The following is a 12,809-nucleotide window of genomic DNA, read 5'->3' on the forward strand; positions in this document are numbered from 1 at the left end:
CTCGATGTGCAAAACTGATAGAGACATACCCCAAGCGACTTACAGCTGTAATCGCAGCAAAAGGTGGCGCTACAAAGTATTAACTTAAGGGGGCTGAACAATTTTGCACGCCCAATTTTTCAGTTTTTGATTTGTTAAAAAAGTTTGAAATATCCAATAAATGTCGTTCCACTTCATGATTGTGTCCCACTTGTTGTTGATTCTTCACAAAAAAATACAGTTTTATATCTTTATGTTTGAAGCCTGAAATGTGGCAAAAGGTCGCAAAGTTCAAGGGGGCCGAATACTTTCGCAAGGCACTGTACATACACTCAATTAGTATTTGGTAGCATTGCCTTTAAATTGATGAACTTGGGTCAAACGTTTCGGGTAGCCTTCCACAAGCTTCCCACAATAAGTTGGCTGAATTTTGGCCCATTCCTCCTGACAGAGCTGGTGTAACTGAGTCAGGTTTGTAGGCCTCCTTGCTCACACACGCTTTTTCAATTGTGCCCACAAATGTTCTATGGAATTGAGGTCAGGGCTTTGTGATGACCACTCCAATACCTTGACTTTGTTGTCCTTAAGCCATTTTGTCACAACTTTGGAAGTATGCTTGGGTCGTTGTCCATTTGGAAGACCCAATTGCGACCAAACTTTAACTTCCTGACTGATGTCTTGAGATGTTGCTTCAATATATCCACATAATTTTCCTCCCTCATGATGCCACCAGTCCCTTTAAGTGCACCAGTCCCTCCTGCAGCAAAGCACCCCGGCAACATGATGCTGCCACACCCGTGCTTCATGGTTAGGATGTTGTTCTTTGGCTTGCAAGCCTCCCCCTTTTTCCTCCAAACATAACGATGGTCATTATGGCCAAACAGTTCTCTAAAAAGTATGATCTTTGTCCCCATGTGCAGTTGCAAACCGTAGTCTGGCTTTTTATGGTGGTTTTGGAGCAGTGGCTTCTTCCTTGCTGAGCGGTCTTTCAGGTTATGTCGATATAGGACTCGTTTTACTGTGGATATAGATACTTTGTACCTGTTTCCTCCAGCATCTTCACAAGGTCCTTTGCTGTTGTTCTGGGATTGATTTGCACTTTTCGCACCAAAGTACATTCATCTCTAGGAGACAGAACACGTCTCCTTCCTGAGCGGTATGACGGCTGTGTGGTCCCATGGTGTTTATACTTGCGTCCTATTGTTTTTACAGATGAACATGGTACCTTCAGTCATTTGGAAATTGCTCCCAAGGATGAACCAGACTTGTGGAGGTTCATGGCTGATTTATTTTGATTTTCCCATGATATCAAGCAAAGAGGCACTGAGTTTGAAGGTAGGCCTTGAAATACATCCACGGGTACACCAACAATTGACTCAAATGATGTCAATTAGCCAATCAGAAGCTTCTAAAGCCATGACATCGTTTTCTGGAATTTTCCAAGCTGGTTAAAGGCACAGTCAACTTAGTGTATGTAAACTTCTGACCCACTGGAATTGTGATAGAGTGAATTATAAGTTAAATAATCTGTCTGTAAACAATTGTTGGAAAAACTACTTGTGTCATGCACAAAGTAGATGTCCTAACCGACTTGCAAAAACTATAGTTTGTTAACAAGACATGTGTGGAGTTGTTGATAAACAAGGTTTAATGACTCCAACCTAAATGTATGTAAACTTCCGACTTCAACTGTACTTATTTGAGCTATTTGCTTCTTGCCTCTATCCAGGTTACTGTGTATGGTATGGTATATAGCGCGCCGAGTGAGAATCCACAGACATGATCTGTGGTTTGTAGCAGCTACATGGTAGAGATGGCAGGAAAGTAAGAAAGTTGAAAATGACCGAAAATTGACTTTCTCACTCTTTTTGATACTCTCTCTTGCTAACAACAGGGCTTTATGTGCAGCGACTCACTGTACTGTACGCTTCAGAGTTCTGGAGCACTGAGGAAAAATAAAAACACTTGTTCATGTCTCATAGGAACTCAGACAGAGAATGATGCTGTTTTAAATGTCTGCCTATAGGCCCTGCTCAAAAGTAGTGCACTATAAAGGGAATAGGGTGCATTTGGGACAAAGCCGAGGAGATCTTCTCTTTAGCCACGTCTTTCCTCCTCTCTTGGCTGTCCACTGAGAGACGGCTGGTGGCTCAGCTGGAAGATGATTGGCTTTGTTAGAGGATGATTGATCGATGACACACTGAAGAGGCATACAGCCCACCCACTTGGTGGATTGTGGCCGCGTTCCAGGCTGTCTACATTGAAGACTCATGTATTTCAGATTTCACAACGCCTGGATAGGTGTTTAACATATCATCAAACCAAATCATATAATACAGAAATGTGATGCTTGACTGTGCAGTCGATGACCTGGCACACAACCATTGGTTGATGCATTTTTGGTTGATCCATTTTTAACCAATGAATGCCCCATGATTGATATTTAGTGCCATTTAGAAATCCACAGCCTTTTGTATGTCTGTTTAATTCTATAGCAAGTAGTCTACACTGAATTATAATCTATGAATCCTTTAAGACATGAGGGGAGTGTGAAACAATGTCATCATTTATTTTGGAGCACTCTGATTCTCAATGTGTTTTTAGATCAATATAGATAACAATAAAATACACACTGTATATCTCTACTGGTGATAATTATCATTTGAAATGACCAACCTCGAAAGCAAATCAGTGTTGTGAGCATTTCATTGTACTTTACCATCATGTTATTGAGAAGGAGAAAATCCATTTTGGATTCAAGTGGGCTGTGTTAAGGGCATCCATTAAATCTACTGAGAGAAACCATGTACACAATTGGCACACAATCGCATGCATAATGGTTTTTGAAGCATATTTTCCAGTAAAATAGCCTGTGGAAATGGAGACCAGAGTTTGCCTCTTTTTTTCATTGATGTCTTGTCATTTCATTAAAGCGAGTATTAACGGCTTTGTGCTGGAAGAGCCGTGTTTCAGAGTGCTACAGCTGGGTTCTTTGACCCTGAAAGGCCATGTCCTCTGCCTCACACTCCGCTCCTAATGAGTCCATTGGAGAAATGAAGAATTCCAGTGACCCTGCAGGGTCAGTGAACAGGTCAATTTAACATCATTGAGTGATTACTTGGAAAGAAAGTCCGCACTGAGCACGCACTATGCAGGCTGAGCACTCTATAAAGCAATGGGAGTCTACAGAGATAAGCATTGATTCAGACTGAGGAGTAAAGGATTTCTTCAACAAAATATCTTTGTCGTTGGATATTCTCTGAGAACAGGCATCGTGCCTTACAGTATCGTTTCAACTGTTGGGCTGAGGATGTGTGTCCTTACACTCTGTTTGGCCTCTTCTGAACTAAAATAGAACAAGAGGGGTGGAGAGACGGCAGACTAAAACAAGCTCTTACCTGAAACATACTTTAGCTTAACAGATAGAGGGATTGTTGCAGTGTTCGAGTGAGATTTTTTTCGCATCGTTTTTTTTTGGGGGGGGGGGGGTAGATCAGCTTTAATACTGCAGATAGATTGTAGCTTCCATCAATGTAATTGTCTACATCACTTCCAATGGAGTGAGTAGTTATCCTGGTTTTTGGCACATTTATCCGTAATCCCCACCCCTCCACCTTGAGTGAGCAATTCTATGTACACCCATCCCTCTCTCTCGCTCTCTCTCTCTTTATGCCTGTTGCAGGGTAAATACACAGATTTGAATCTAAAGAATGTTTGCCAAGACTTACCTAGGGGGAGAAGTTGGAATTCTGGAGAACAGCCTACACTCGTTTTAGGTACTAGATAGCACCTTCTTTTTTTTCTAAGAGTGTATAGGAGGGGTCAGATAAAGTTTTTGGGGCTTATCTGATAAGGGTATGATAAAAAATGGTCTGCATGGAAGGATTCAGTCAGATGCTATCTGATCTTGAATCTACAGTCCCTTAATTTTACTCAATACTCACTGTTCATCTACCATCTGGAGTTAGTGTTGGGGTAATCTCAGAAACCCAGAATTAAAATCTTCCGTAATTGCGTTAGATGCTTGATTAAATTCTAGGGGCAGACGTGTTAGAATGAGGAGTGAAAACAGGGAGGTAGATCCACGCTCCTTTCTTTGCAAGTATGGGCCAAATGTATGGGCCCCATACAAACTCTAGCCTCAACTACAATCCTAACCCTAGCTTCATTCCCACATCCTGGTTCAACTCTAACCCTAGCTTCATTCCCACATCCTGGTTCAACTCTAACCCTAGCTTCATTCCCACATCCTGGTTCAACCCTAACCGTATAGCCTCAACCACAACCCTAACCCTAACTACAGCTCCAACCCTAACCGTATAGCCTCAACCACAACCCTAACCCTAACTACAGCTCCAACCCTAACCGTATAGCCTCAACCACAACCCTAACCCTAACTACAGCTCCAACCCTAATTCTCCCACCACCACCATCCACCTCCGAATTGCCATTTTAACCCCTTGTCACAACAGAATAATAATCACTGGAGAATGTTCAGAAGAGAATCTCAACATAGCTCTCAAATGTTGAAAAGACATGAAAAGGAGACTCAAGACGCAAGGTCAGAAACTGAGCTCCAGTCCCGTTGTGTGGGAAACTGTCCTGTCCTCCCTGTAGGTGGTGGAGGATCAGCAGCTCGCTAAAGTGAACGGTGTAGCAAAGTGACCAATCTCTCCGTGGCTCAATGGCCCTGGCCAGCGAGCGTCGAGAACACATCGTTTTCCAGCCTGTCCTAAGAGTCGGATTCAGAGTGTTTAAAAGTCACATGTACGGGGATGCAGGTGTGATTGCAGGGTACAGTAAAACTCTCAGGCTTTGAGCTCCAACATGCAGCACTAAGTGAAATAAAACAATGAAAATGGTCATAAAAACAACAATACAAATAGAAATAGCAGTATGTACAGTACCAGTCAAAAGTTTGGACACGCCTACTCATTCAAGGTTTTTCTTTATTTTTACTATTTTCTACAATGTAGAATAATAGTGAAGACATCAAAACTATGAAATAACACATATGGAATCATGTAGTAACCAAAAAAGTCCATAGGGGGAGCCGCAGGGGGAGGTGGAATGACTAGGTGATTAAAGCGAGGAGAACAGGGCATGGCTTCTTGGCCTTCCTGCGACACCTGATGTTGTAGGTGTCCTGTAGGGCAGGCAGTGTGCACCCAATGGTGCGTTCGGCTACATGTATCATCGTCTGAAGAGTGGCGGTGGAGTTGCCGTGCTGTGATGCAGCCAAACAGTACGCTCTCAATGATGCTTGTGTAGAACACTGAGGGCACGCGGGGACAGGCCGCATTTCTTCAGCATTCTAAGGTTGAAGAGTCGCCGTCATGCCTTCTTCACTACGGTGTCCGTAGTTATTGACCGGCTCCAAGGCGGCCCCATTGATGAAGATGGGGGCATGTCCAGCCTGGTTCCTCCTGAAGTCCATAACCAGCTCCTTTGTTTTGCTGACGTGGAGGGAGAGGTTGTTTACCTTGCACCATGTCGTCAGAGTGCCTACCTCCTCTCTGTAGGCTGTCTGGTCCTACTGTTGTGTCGTCAGCAAACTTGGTGATGGAGTTGGAACTGTGTGAGGCCACGCAGTCGTGGGAATACAGAAAATACAGGAGGAGACTGAGGACGCACCCTTGTGGAACCCACATGTTGAGGATCAGTGTCAAGGAGATAATGTTGCCTACCTTCACCACCTGGGGGCTGCCCATCAGGAAGTTCAGGACCCAGTTGCATAGGGAGGAGTTCAGACTCAGGGCCGTGAGCTTTGTAATGAGCTTATATTGGACTATGGTATTGAAGGCCGAGCTGTAGTCGATGAACAGCATTCTCACATATGCATTCCTTGTCCAGGTCGGTAAGGGCAGTGTGCAGTGTAATGGCGATTGTGTTGTCCGTGGATCTGTCTGGGTGGTAGGCGAATCGAAATGTCGAGTGTGTCGGGGGGGTGATATGTTCTTTGACTAGCCTATCGATGTACTTCATGATGACGGGAATTAGTGCTCCTGGTCGATAGTCATCCAGTTCAGTTACTTTCCCTTTCTTGGGCACGGGGATAATAGTGAATATCTTCAAGCAGGTGGGTATAGAGGCCTGGGCTAGGGAGAGATTGAAAATGTCAGAGAACACAACAGCCAGCTGGTCTGCGCATCAAATCAAATGCTATTGGTCACATACACGTGATTAGCAGATGTTATTGCAGGTGTAGCGAAATGCTTGTGCTTCTCGCCCCGAAAGTGCAGTAATATCTAACAAGTAATATTACACAAATTACACAAGATATACCCAATACACACAAATCTAAGTAGGAATGAATTAAGACTATATAAACTCAGCAAAAAAAGAAACATCCATTTTTCAGGACCCTGTCTTTCAAAGATAATTCATAAAAATCCAAATAACTTCAAAGATCATTATTGTAAAGAGTTTTAACACTGTTTCCCATGCTTGTTCAATGACCCATAAACAATTAATGAAGACGCACCTGTGGAACGGTCGTTAAGACACTACCAGCTTACAGACGGTAGGCAATTAAGGTCACAGTTATGAAAACTTAGGACACTAAAGGGGTCTTTCTACTGACTCTGAAAAACACCAAAAGAAAGATGCCCAGGGTCCCTGCTCATCTGCGTGAACGTGCCTTAGGCATGCTGCAAGGAGGCATGAGGACTGCAGATGTGGCCAGGGCAATAAATTGCAATGTCCATACTGTGAGATGCCTAAGACAGCGCTACAGGGAGACAGGATGGACAGCTGATTGTCCTCGCAGCGGCAGACAACGTGTAAAAACACCTGCACAGGATCGGTACATCTGAATATCACACCTGCGGGACAGGTACAGGATGGCAACAAGAACTGCCCGAGTTACACCAGGAACTCACAAATCCCTCCATCAGTGCTCAGATTGTCCACAATAGGCTGGGTGAGGCTGGACTGAGGGCTTGTAGGCCTATGGTAAGGCAGGTCATCACCAGACATCCCTGGCAACAATGTTGCCTATGGGCACAAATCCACCATCGCTGGACCAGACAGGACTGGCAAAAAGTGCTCTTCACTGACGAGTCGCGGTTTTGTCTCACCAGGGGTGATGGTGGCATTCACGTTTGTCGTCGAAGGAATGACCGTTACACCGAGGCCTGTACTCTGGAGCGGGATCAATTTGGAGGTGGAGGGTCCATCATGGTCTGAGTCGGTGTGTCACAGCATCATAGGACTGAGCTTGTTGTCATTGCAGGCAATCTCAACGCTGGTCGTTACAGGGAAGACATCCTCCTCCCTCATGTGGTACCCTTCCTGCAGGCTCATCCTGACATGACCCTCCAGCATGACAATGTCACTGCTCGTTCTGTGCGTGATTTCCTGCAAGACAGGAATGTCAGTGTTCTGCCATGGCCAGCGAAGAGCCCGGATCTCAATGAGGGTGAGGGCCATTCCCCCCAGAAATGTCCAGGAACTTGCAGGTGCCTTGGTGGAAGAGTGGGGTAACATCTCACAGCAAGAACTGGCTAATCTGGTGTAGTCCATGAGGAGAAGATGCACTGCAGTACTTAATGCAGCTGGTTTCCACACCAGATACTGACTCTTACTTTTGATTTTGACCCCACCTTTGTTCAGGGACACATTATTCCATTTATGTTAGTCACATGTCTGTGGAACTTGTTCAGTTTGTCTCAGTTGTTGAATCTTGTTATGTTCATACAAATACTTACACATGTTAAATTTACTGAAAATAAATGCGGTTGACATGGAGAGGATGTTTCTTTTTTTGCTGAGTTTAAATATGGACGAGCGATGTCAGAGGGGAACGGATTAAGATACAGTACAGTGACTTGCGAAAGTATTCACCCCCCTTGATATTTTTTCTATTTTATTGCCTTACAGCCTGGAAATAAAATTAAAGTTGGATGGGTTCCGCTGGCGTACAGCAATCTTTAAGTCATACCACAGATTCTCAATTGGATTGAGGACTGGGCTTTGACTAGGCCATTCCAAGACATTTAAATGTTTCCCCTTAAACCACTCAAATGTTGTTTTAGTAGTATGCTCAGGGTCATTGTCCTGGTGGGAGGTGAACCTCCATCCCAGTCTCAAATCTCTAGAAGACTGAAACAGGTTTCCCTCATGAATTTCCCTGTATTTAGCGCCATACATCATTCCTTCAATTCTGACCAGTTTCCCAGTCCCAGCCGATAAAAAACATCCCCACAGCATGATGCTGCCACCACCATGCTTCACTGTGGGGATGCTTTTCTCAGGGTGATGAGAGGTGTTGGGTTTGCGCCAGGCATAGCGTTTTCCTTGATGGCCAAAAAGCTAAATTTTAGTGTCATCTGACCAGAGTACCTTCTTCCATATGTTTGGGGAGTCTCCCACATGCCTTTTGGTGAAGACCAAACATGTTTGCTTATTTTTTTCTTGAAGCAATGGCTTTTTTCTGACCACTCTTCCGTAAAGTCCAGCTCTGTGGAGTGTACGGCTTAAAGTGATCCTATGGACAGATACTCCACTCTCCGCTGTGGAGCTTTGCAGCTCCTTCAGGGTTATCTTTGGTCTCTTTGTTGCCTCTCTGATTAATGACCTCCATGCATGGTCCGTGAGTTTTGGTGGGCGGCCCTCTCTTGGCAGGTTTGTTGTGGTGCAATATTCTTTCAATTTTTTTACAATGGATTTAATGGTGTTCTGTGGGATGTTCAAAGTTTCTGATATTTTTTTATAACCCAACCTTGATCTGTATTTCTCCACAACGTTGTCCCTAACCTGTTTGGAGAGCTCCTTGGTCTTCATGGTGCCGCTTGCTTGGTGGTGCCCCTTGCTTAGTGGTGTTGCAGACTCTGGGGCCTTTCAGAACAGGTATACTGAGTATACTGAATATACTGAGATCATGTGACAGATCATGTGACACTTGGATTGCACACAGGTGGACTTTATTTAACTAATTATGTGACTTCTGAAGCTGTTTTTCAGTCTCTCGATCCCAGCTTTGATGCACCTGAATGATAGCGGGGTGAACAGGCAGTGGCTTGGGTGGTTAATGTCCTCAATTATCTTTTTGGCCTTCCTGTGACATCGTGTGCTGTAGGTGTCCTGGAGGGCGGGTAGTTTGCACCAAGTAATGCATTGGGCAGTTGCCATACCAGGCGGTGATACAGCCCGACAGGATGCTTTGAGTGCACGGCTAGAGATACCATCTGGGCCAGCAGCCTTGCTGTTGTTAACACATTTGAATGACTTACATACGTCCTCAGTGGAGACTGTGAGTGTGTGGCCCAGGTTGTCATCGGGGGCTCTCCTCGACAGCTCAGGGTCATTGTTCTTGAATCTTGAGGAAAAAGGTGTTTAGCTCGTCTGGTAGGGTGGCGTTGTTGACCGTAATGTGGCTGGCTTTCTTTTTGTAATCTGTGATTGTTAACAGCCCCTGTCACACATGCCTTTTGTCCAACCCGGTGAATTGCTCCTCCATTTTGTCTCTGTACTTGTGTTTCGACATCTTGATTGATCTGCATAAGTCATATTTGTACTATTTAACAAAACTATTGTCCACAGTCACCTTGCCCTGTTTATAGGCAGCATGTCTCTCTTTCAGTTTTCCTACAAGGCTTCTATCAATCCACATTTTTTTGATTTGGTTACGCTTTTCAAAGATACTATTGGTATCACATAATGCACAAAGTTGACATATTCATTGACATTATCTCCAGAGGCAACCTGGAACACAGTCCACGTGATCAAAACAGTCTTGGATCTTGGAGCGTGATTTCTGATTGGTCAGGTCTGTACAGCGTTGGTCTGACAACCGGAACTTCCCTCAAGTCTTTGTTTGTAGGCAGGGAGAAGCAAGATGGAGTCATGGTTGGATTTTCCAAAAGGAGGACAGGATAAGGCCTTATACCCATGTCGAAAAGGTGTGTAGCAGTGGTCAAGAGTAGAATTTCTGTGAGTTAGACAGTCGATGTGTTGGTAATAATTTTGGAACATGGTTCTCAAATTACTTTTGTTAGTGTGCGTCAAGGTCAATGTCACCTCAGTGGTCCATCCAGCGCTGAGTGGAAACAGCAGGCTGTGGCTGGTTAACATGCACATGTAGGCAGACATATTCTAGTCAATTCTCACATGTCCAGGTTGATTCTAAGTACAAGTGTCTCACAGGTTGAAACAAGACTAACCTAAATCGGACAATAATGGCAACAATCAGGGATTTTTCTCTGGTAAGTCTTGGCCACCTGTGATTCTCATAAGTAGGCCTACTCATGTCACATTAGACCATCATTGATGGTTAAGATAAGGGGAAATTGAGCTTTCATTCTTTCATCTCCTTCTCTCACTAACCCGGTTTGCCTGGAAAAGGAAACAGGAGTGTGTTCAGGTGTGTGTTTGTGTGTGCTTAGCAACTGCACACATATTGATGTTGCAAAATAGGTTTTCTACTGAAACCACAAGGCAGAGCAATAGCTCAAATTAATGTACCAAATGCTCAGTCAAGGTCTCAGTCACTGTGGATGGAGGAGCCACGGCTGCCTACTGTTTGTTCTGCTTTGTCTATCAATTATTCAGCTCCTCCCTTTATGCCATACACTGTCTGTGTTATTGAGTAGGATGTAAAGTTAGGCCATTAGCCTAATTTTCCACATTCAGAAAAACAGCATACATTTTGATCCAGGATATAGCAACCTACAAGGCCCTTTCCTAAAATACTCCATTTCAATTTGTTTCAGTAGAAAGACGACATTTTCTTCAAATACAAAACAAGGGCTTTATTTATAGCTCAAACTCAGGTAGCAGAGCATATCCAGTGGTGTGTATTCATAGATGCCAAGAGAAGCCAGGCTGTACCAATAAATAATAATAAAATAGTTTATATTTTGTCTCTGTGTTTCATAATTTTCTTTCAATTCGCAAGAGGCTGAATGTATCTCACTGGAGAAAGCATCTGCGCCTGCGAAACAGCGCCCCTCTGTGTCTGTTTGTGTAGCGTATCTGTCTGATTCTGTCTGGTCAAAAAGAGTATGACGTTGTTGCCGCCCGTAGCACTGAATGCAAGGGAAGTCAGCGAGCGTTTGGCTTCCCTTGATAAAAAATATGTATACAATAATAGCCACTAACCTGACTGAGCTCAACTGTGAATGGTCCTGCCACACCAAAAAAAAGTGTCATGGGAAGCAAGTTTGGATTTGGTTTCGCACCAATCACATCAAGCCAAACTTCATTGACAGAAAAAGATAGTTGAATTGTTGCATCTTGTTGTGTTGTTGTCCTCTGGTGGCTAGCTAGCTAAAATGAGCCCTTTCCTAAATTAGCCATGGGTGGAAATGGGGATTTTGACTTTTACTTAATTCTCCATACTGGCCAAAGATTATAACAGTGATTCTGATCCAACCATGTTCATACATTGTGCCTCTGTCCTGAAAGGATGGAAGTTCAAAATGTAGCTAGATGTAGTAGGCTAATGTTAACTAGCTGGCCACGAAAGGGAGTTAGACAAGCGAGCAAGCATTTTAGTCTACTTATGCATACACACACACACACACACACACATGCACAAACAGAGAAATCTTACCATGAACAGCCACATGATATTCAGCTTACATTGACTAGACTAAATTGTTTTGGGAATATTTTAGTTGTCACTGTATTAGTCTAAACAGAAGTGATTTTATGATGTTGAAATGCTGCTGGAATAGTGGAGGCAGCTCCCATTTTCTTTGCGACTTGCGGTAACTCTCCAGTGTTCTAAATGGGAAACATTAACTTGATTGTCCATGCTGTAGGTCATGTGACTGTTTATTAGCTGCAATATGCTTTGTGGACTTTACCGGATAAGGTTGCTCTCTGGTTTTGTGATGAAACAAAGGTGTGGTTGAATTTATTCTACTACTGTGTCTTCTTATTATCTCGGCCTTCAGGCCTATATATTACGGTGTCAAGGCATATGAACTAACAGATCATAGAGCAAACAACGCAATGATCACAACACATAGGTTGTAATATGGCTTTATTTCTGTCTTGGCTTCCCCAGTGATTTTATCCACACACTGCTACTGAGCATATCAGAGCTACAGTATGTGATGTGCAGGAGGGAGGGGGAGGGCTAGGTACTGGGATGTCTGGTAGTTAGTGAAAGAACTAGAGCTTGAAGCTTGAGCTTGTTGGGCTCATGAGCCAACACGTGAGACGTCTGCTGAGGACAGCAGTTGACAGTACATATCATTTTGAAATCAGAGCAGTGTGAATTTCCAGAAAGAGTTTGTTACTTTTCCATCGCTGTCAGAACATACGTTTCTCTGAAGCTGCGAGTTACAACACGTTATAATTTGAGTATTCTGTATAGAGGTTAAAGGGTGTGTGAGTGAGTGCGTGTGCACGTTTGTGTGTGTTGGTTCATGATTGGCACGTTCAAAGACTTGATCGTTTGTTTTGTTTTTCAACCAAGGCCTAACTGAGTGATTGTTCTCTTCATTGTGGAGCACTTTGGGGGATTGGAATCAATAATGTATGGAATTAGACATTTTACATTCACAGCATCTCTGATGTCCCTAGCCAAAACATATTCAGGTAATGGATGTCTTTTCATCCGACAGTAATGCTAGAGTACCACTAGAGTTTCTCTTACATTTAAGACCCACCTGAATAATTTATTTACTTTATCTGAATACTTTATACAGACTGCGATTAACCATCTTTCTGCACTAAAACAGGTTCCTCTAATTCAAAAAAAGATCTCTTTACAGAAGGTTTATTTCCCTCCCCCCATCCGCTGCTTTGTCAGATCCCTCCTTCTCTTTAGAGGCCAAAGCTGCCATTTCTCCAAACTAGGAGACCATGGAAGGCCTGGG

The 12,809-nt window shown here is 43.7% G+C and overlaps 1 protein-coding gene across 1 annotated transcript in view; it reads right to left on the bottom strand.

Annotated features, from left to right (window-relative positions):
* Positions 1-6,001: 6,001 nt before the first annotated feature.
* LOC139408597 (dual specificity testis-specific protein kinase 2-like) overlaps positions 6,002-12,809 on the bottom strand; it is a 38,528-nt gene continuing 31,720 nt past the window's right edge. Inside the window, exon 8 of the mRNA XM_071152667.1 lies at positions 6,002-6,077. Coding sequence (XP_071008768.1) covers positions 6,051-6,077 — 27 coding nt within the window. The 3' untranslated portion in view covers positions 6,002-6,050. The remainder of the gene's footprint in view (positions 6,078-12,809) is intronic.

Source organism: Oncorhynchus clarkii, chromosome 5, assembly GCF_045791955.1.
Source record: "Oncorhynchus clarkii lewisi isolate Uvic-CL-2024 chromosome 5, UVic_Ocla_1.0, whole genome shotgun sequence".
NCBI classification, from domain to species: domain Eukaryota; kingdom Metazoa; phylum Chordata; class Actinopteri; order Salmoniformes; family Salmonidae; genus Oncorhynchus; species Oncorhynchus clarkii.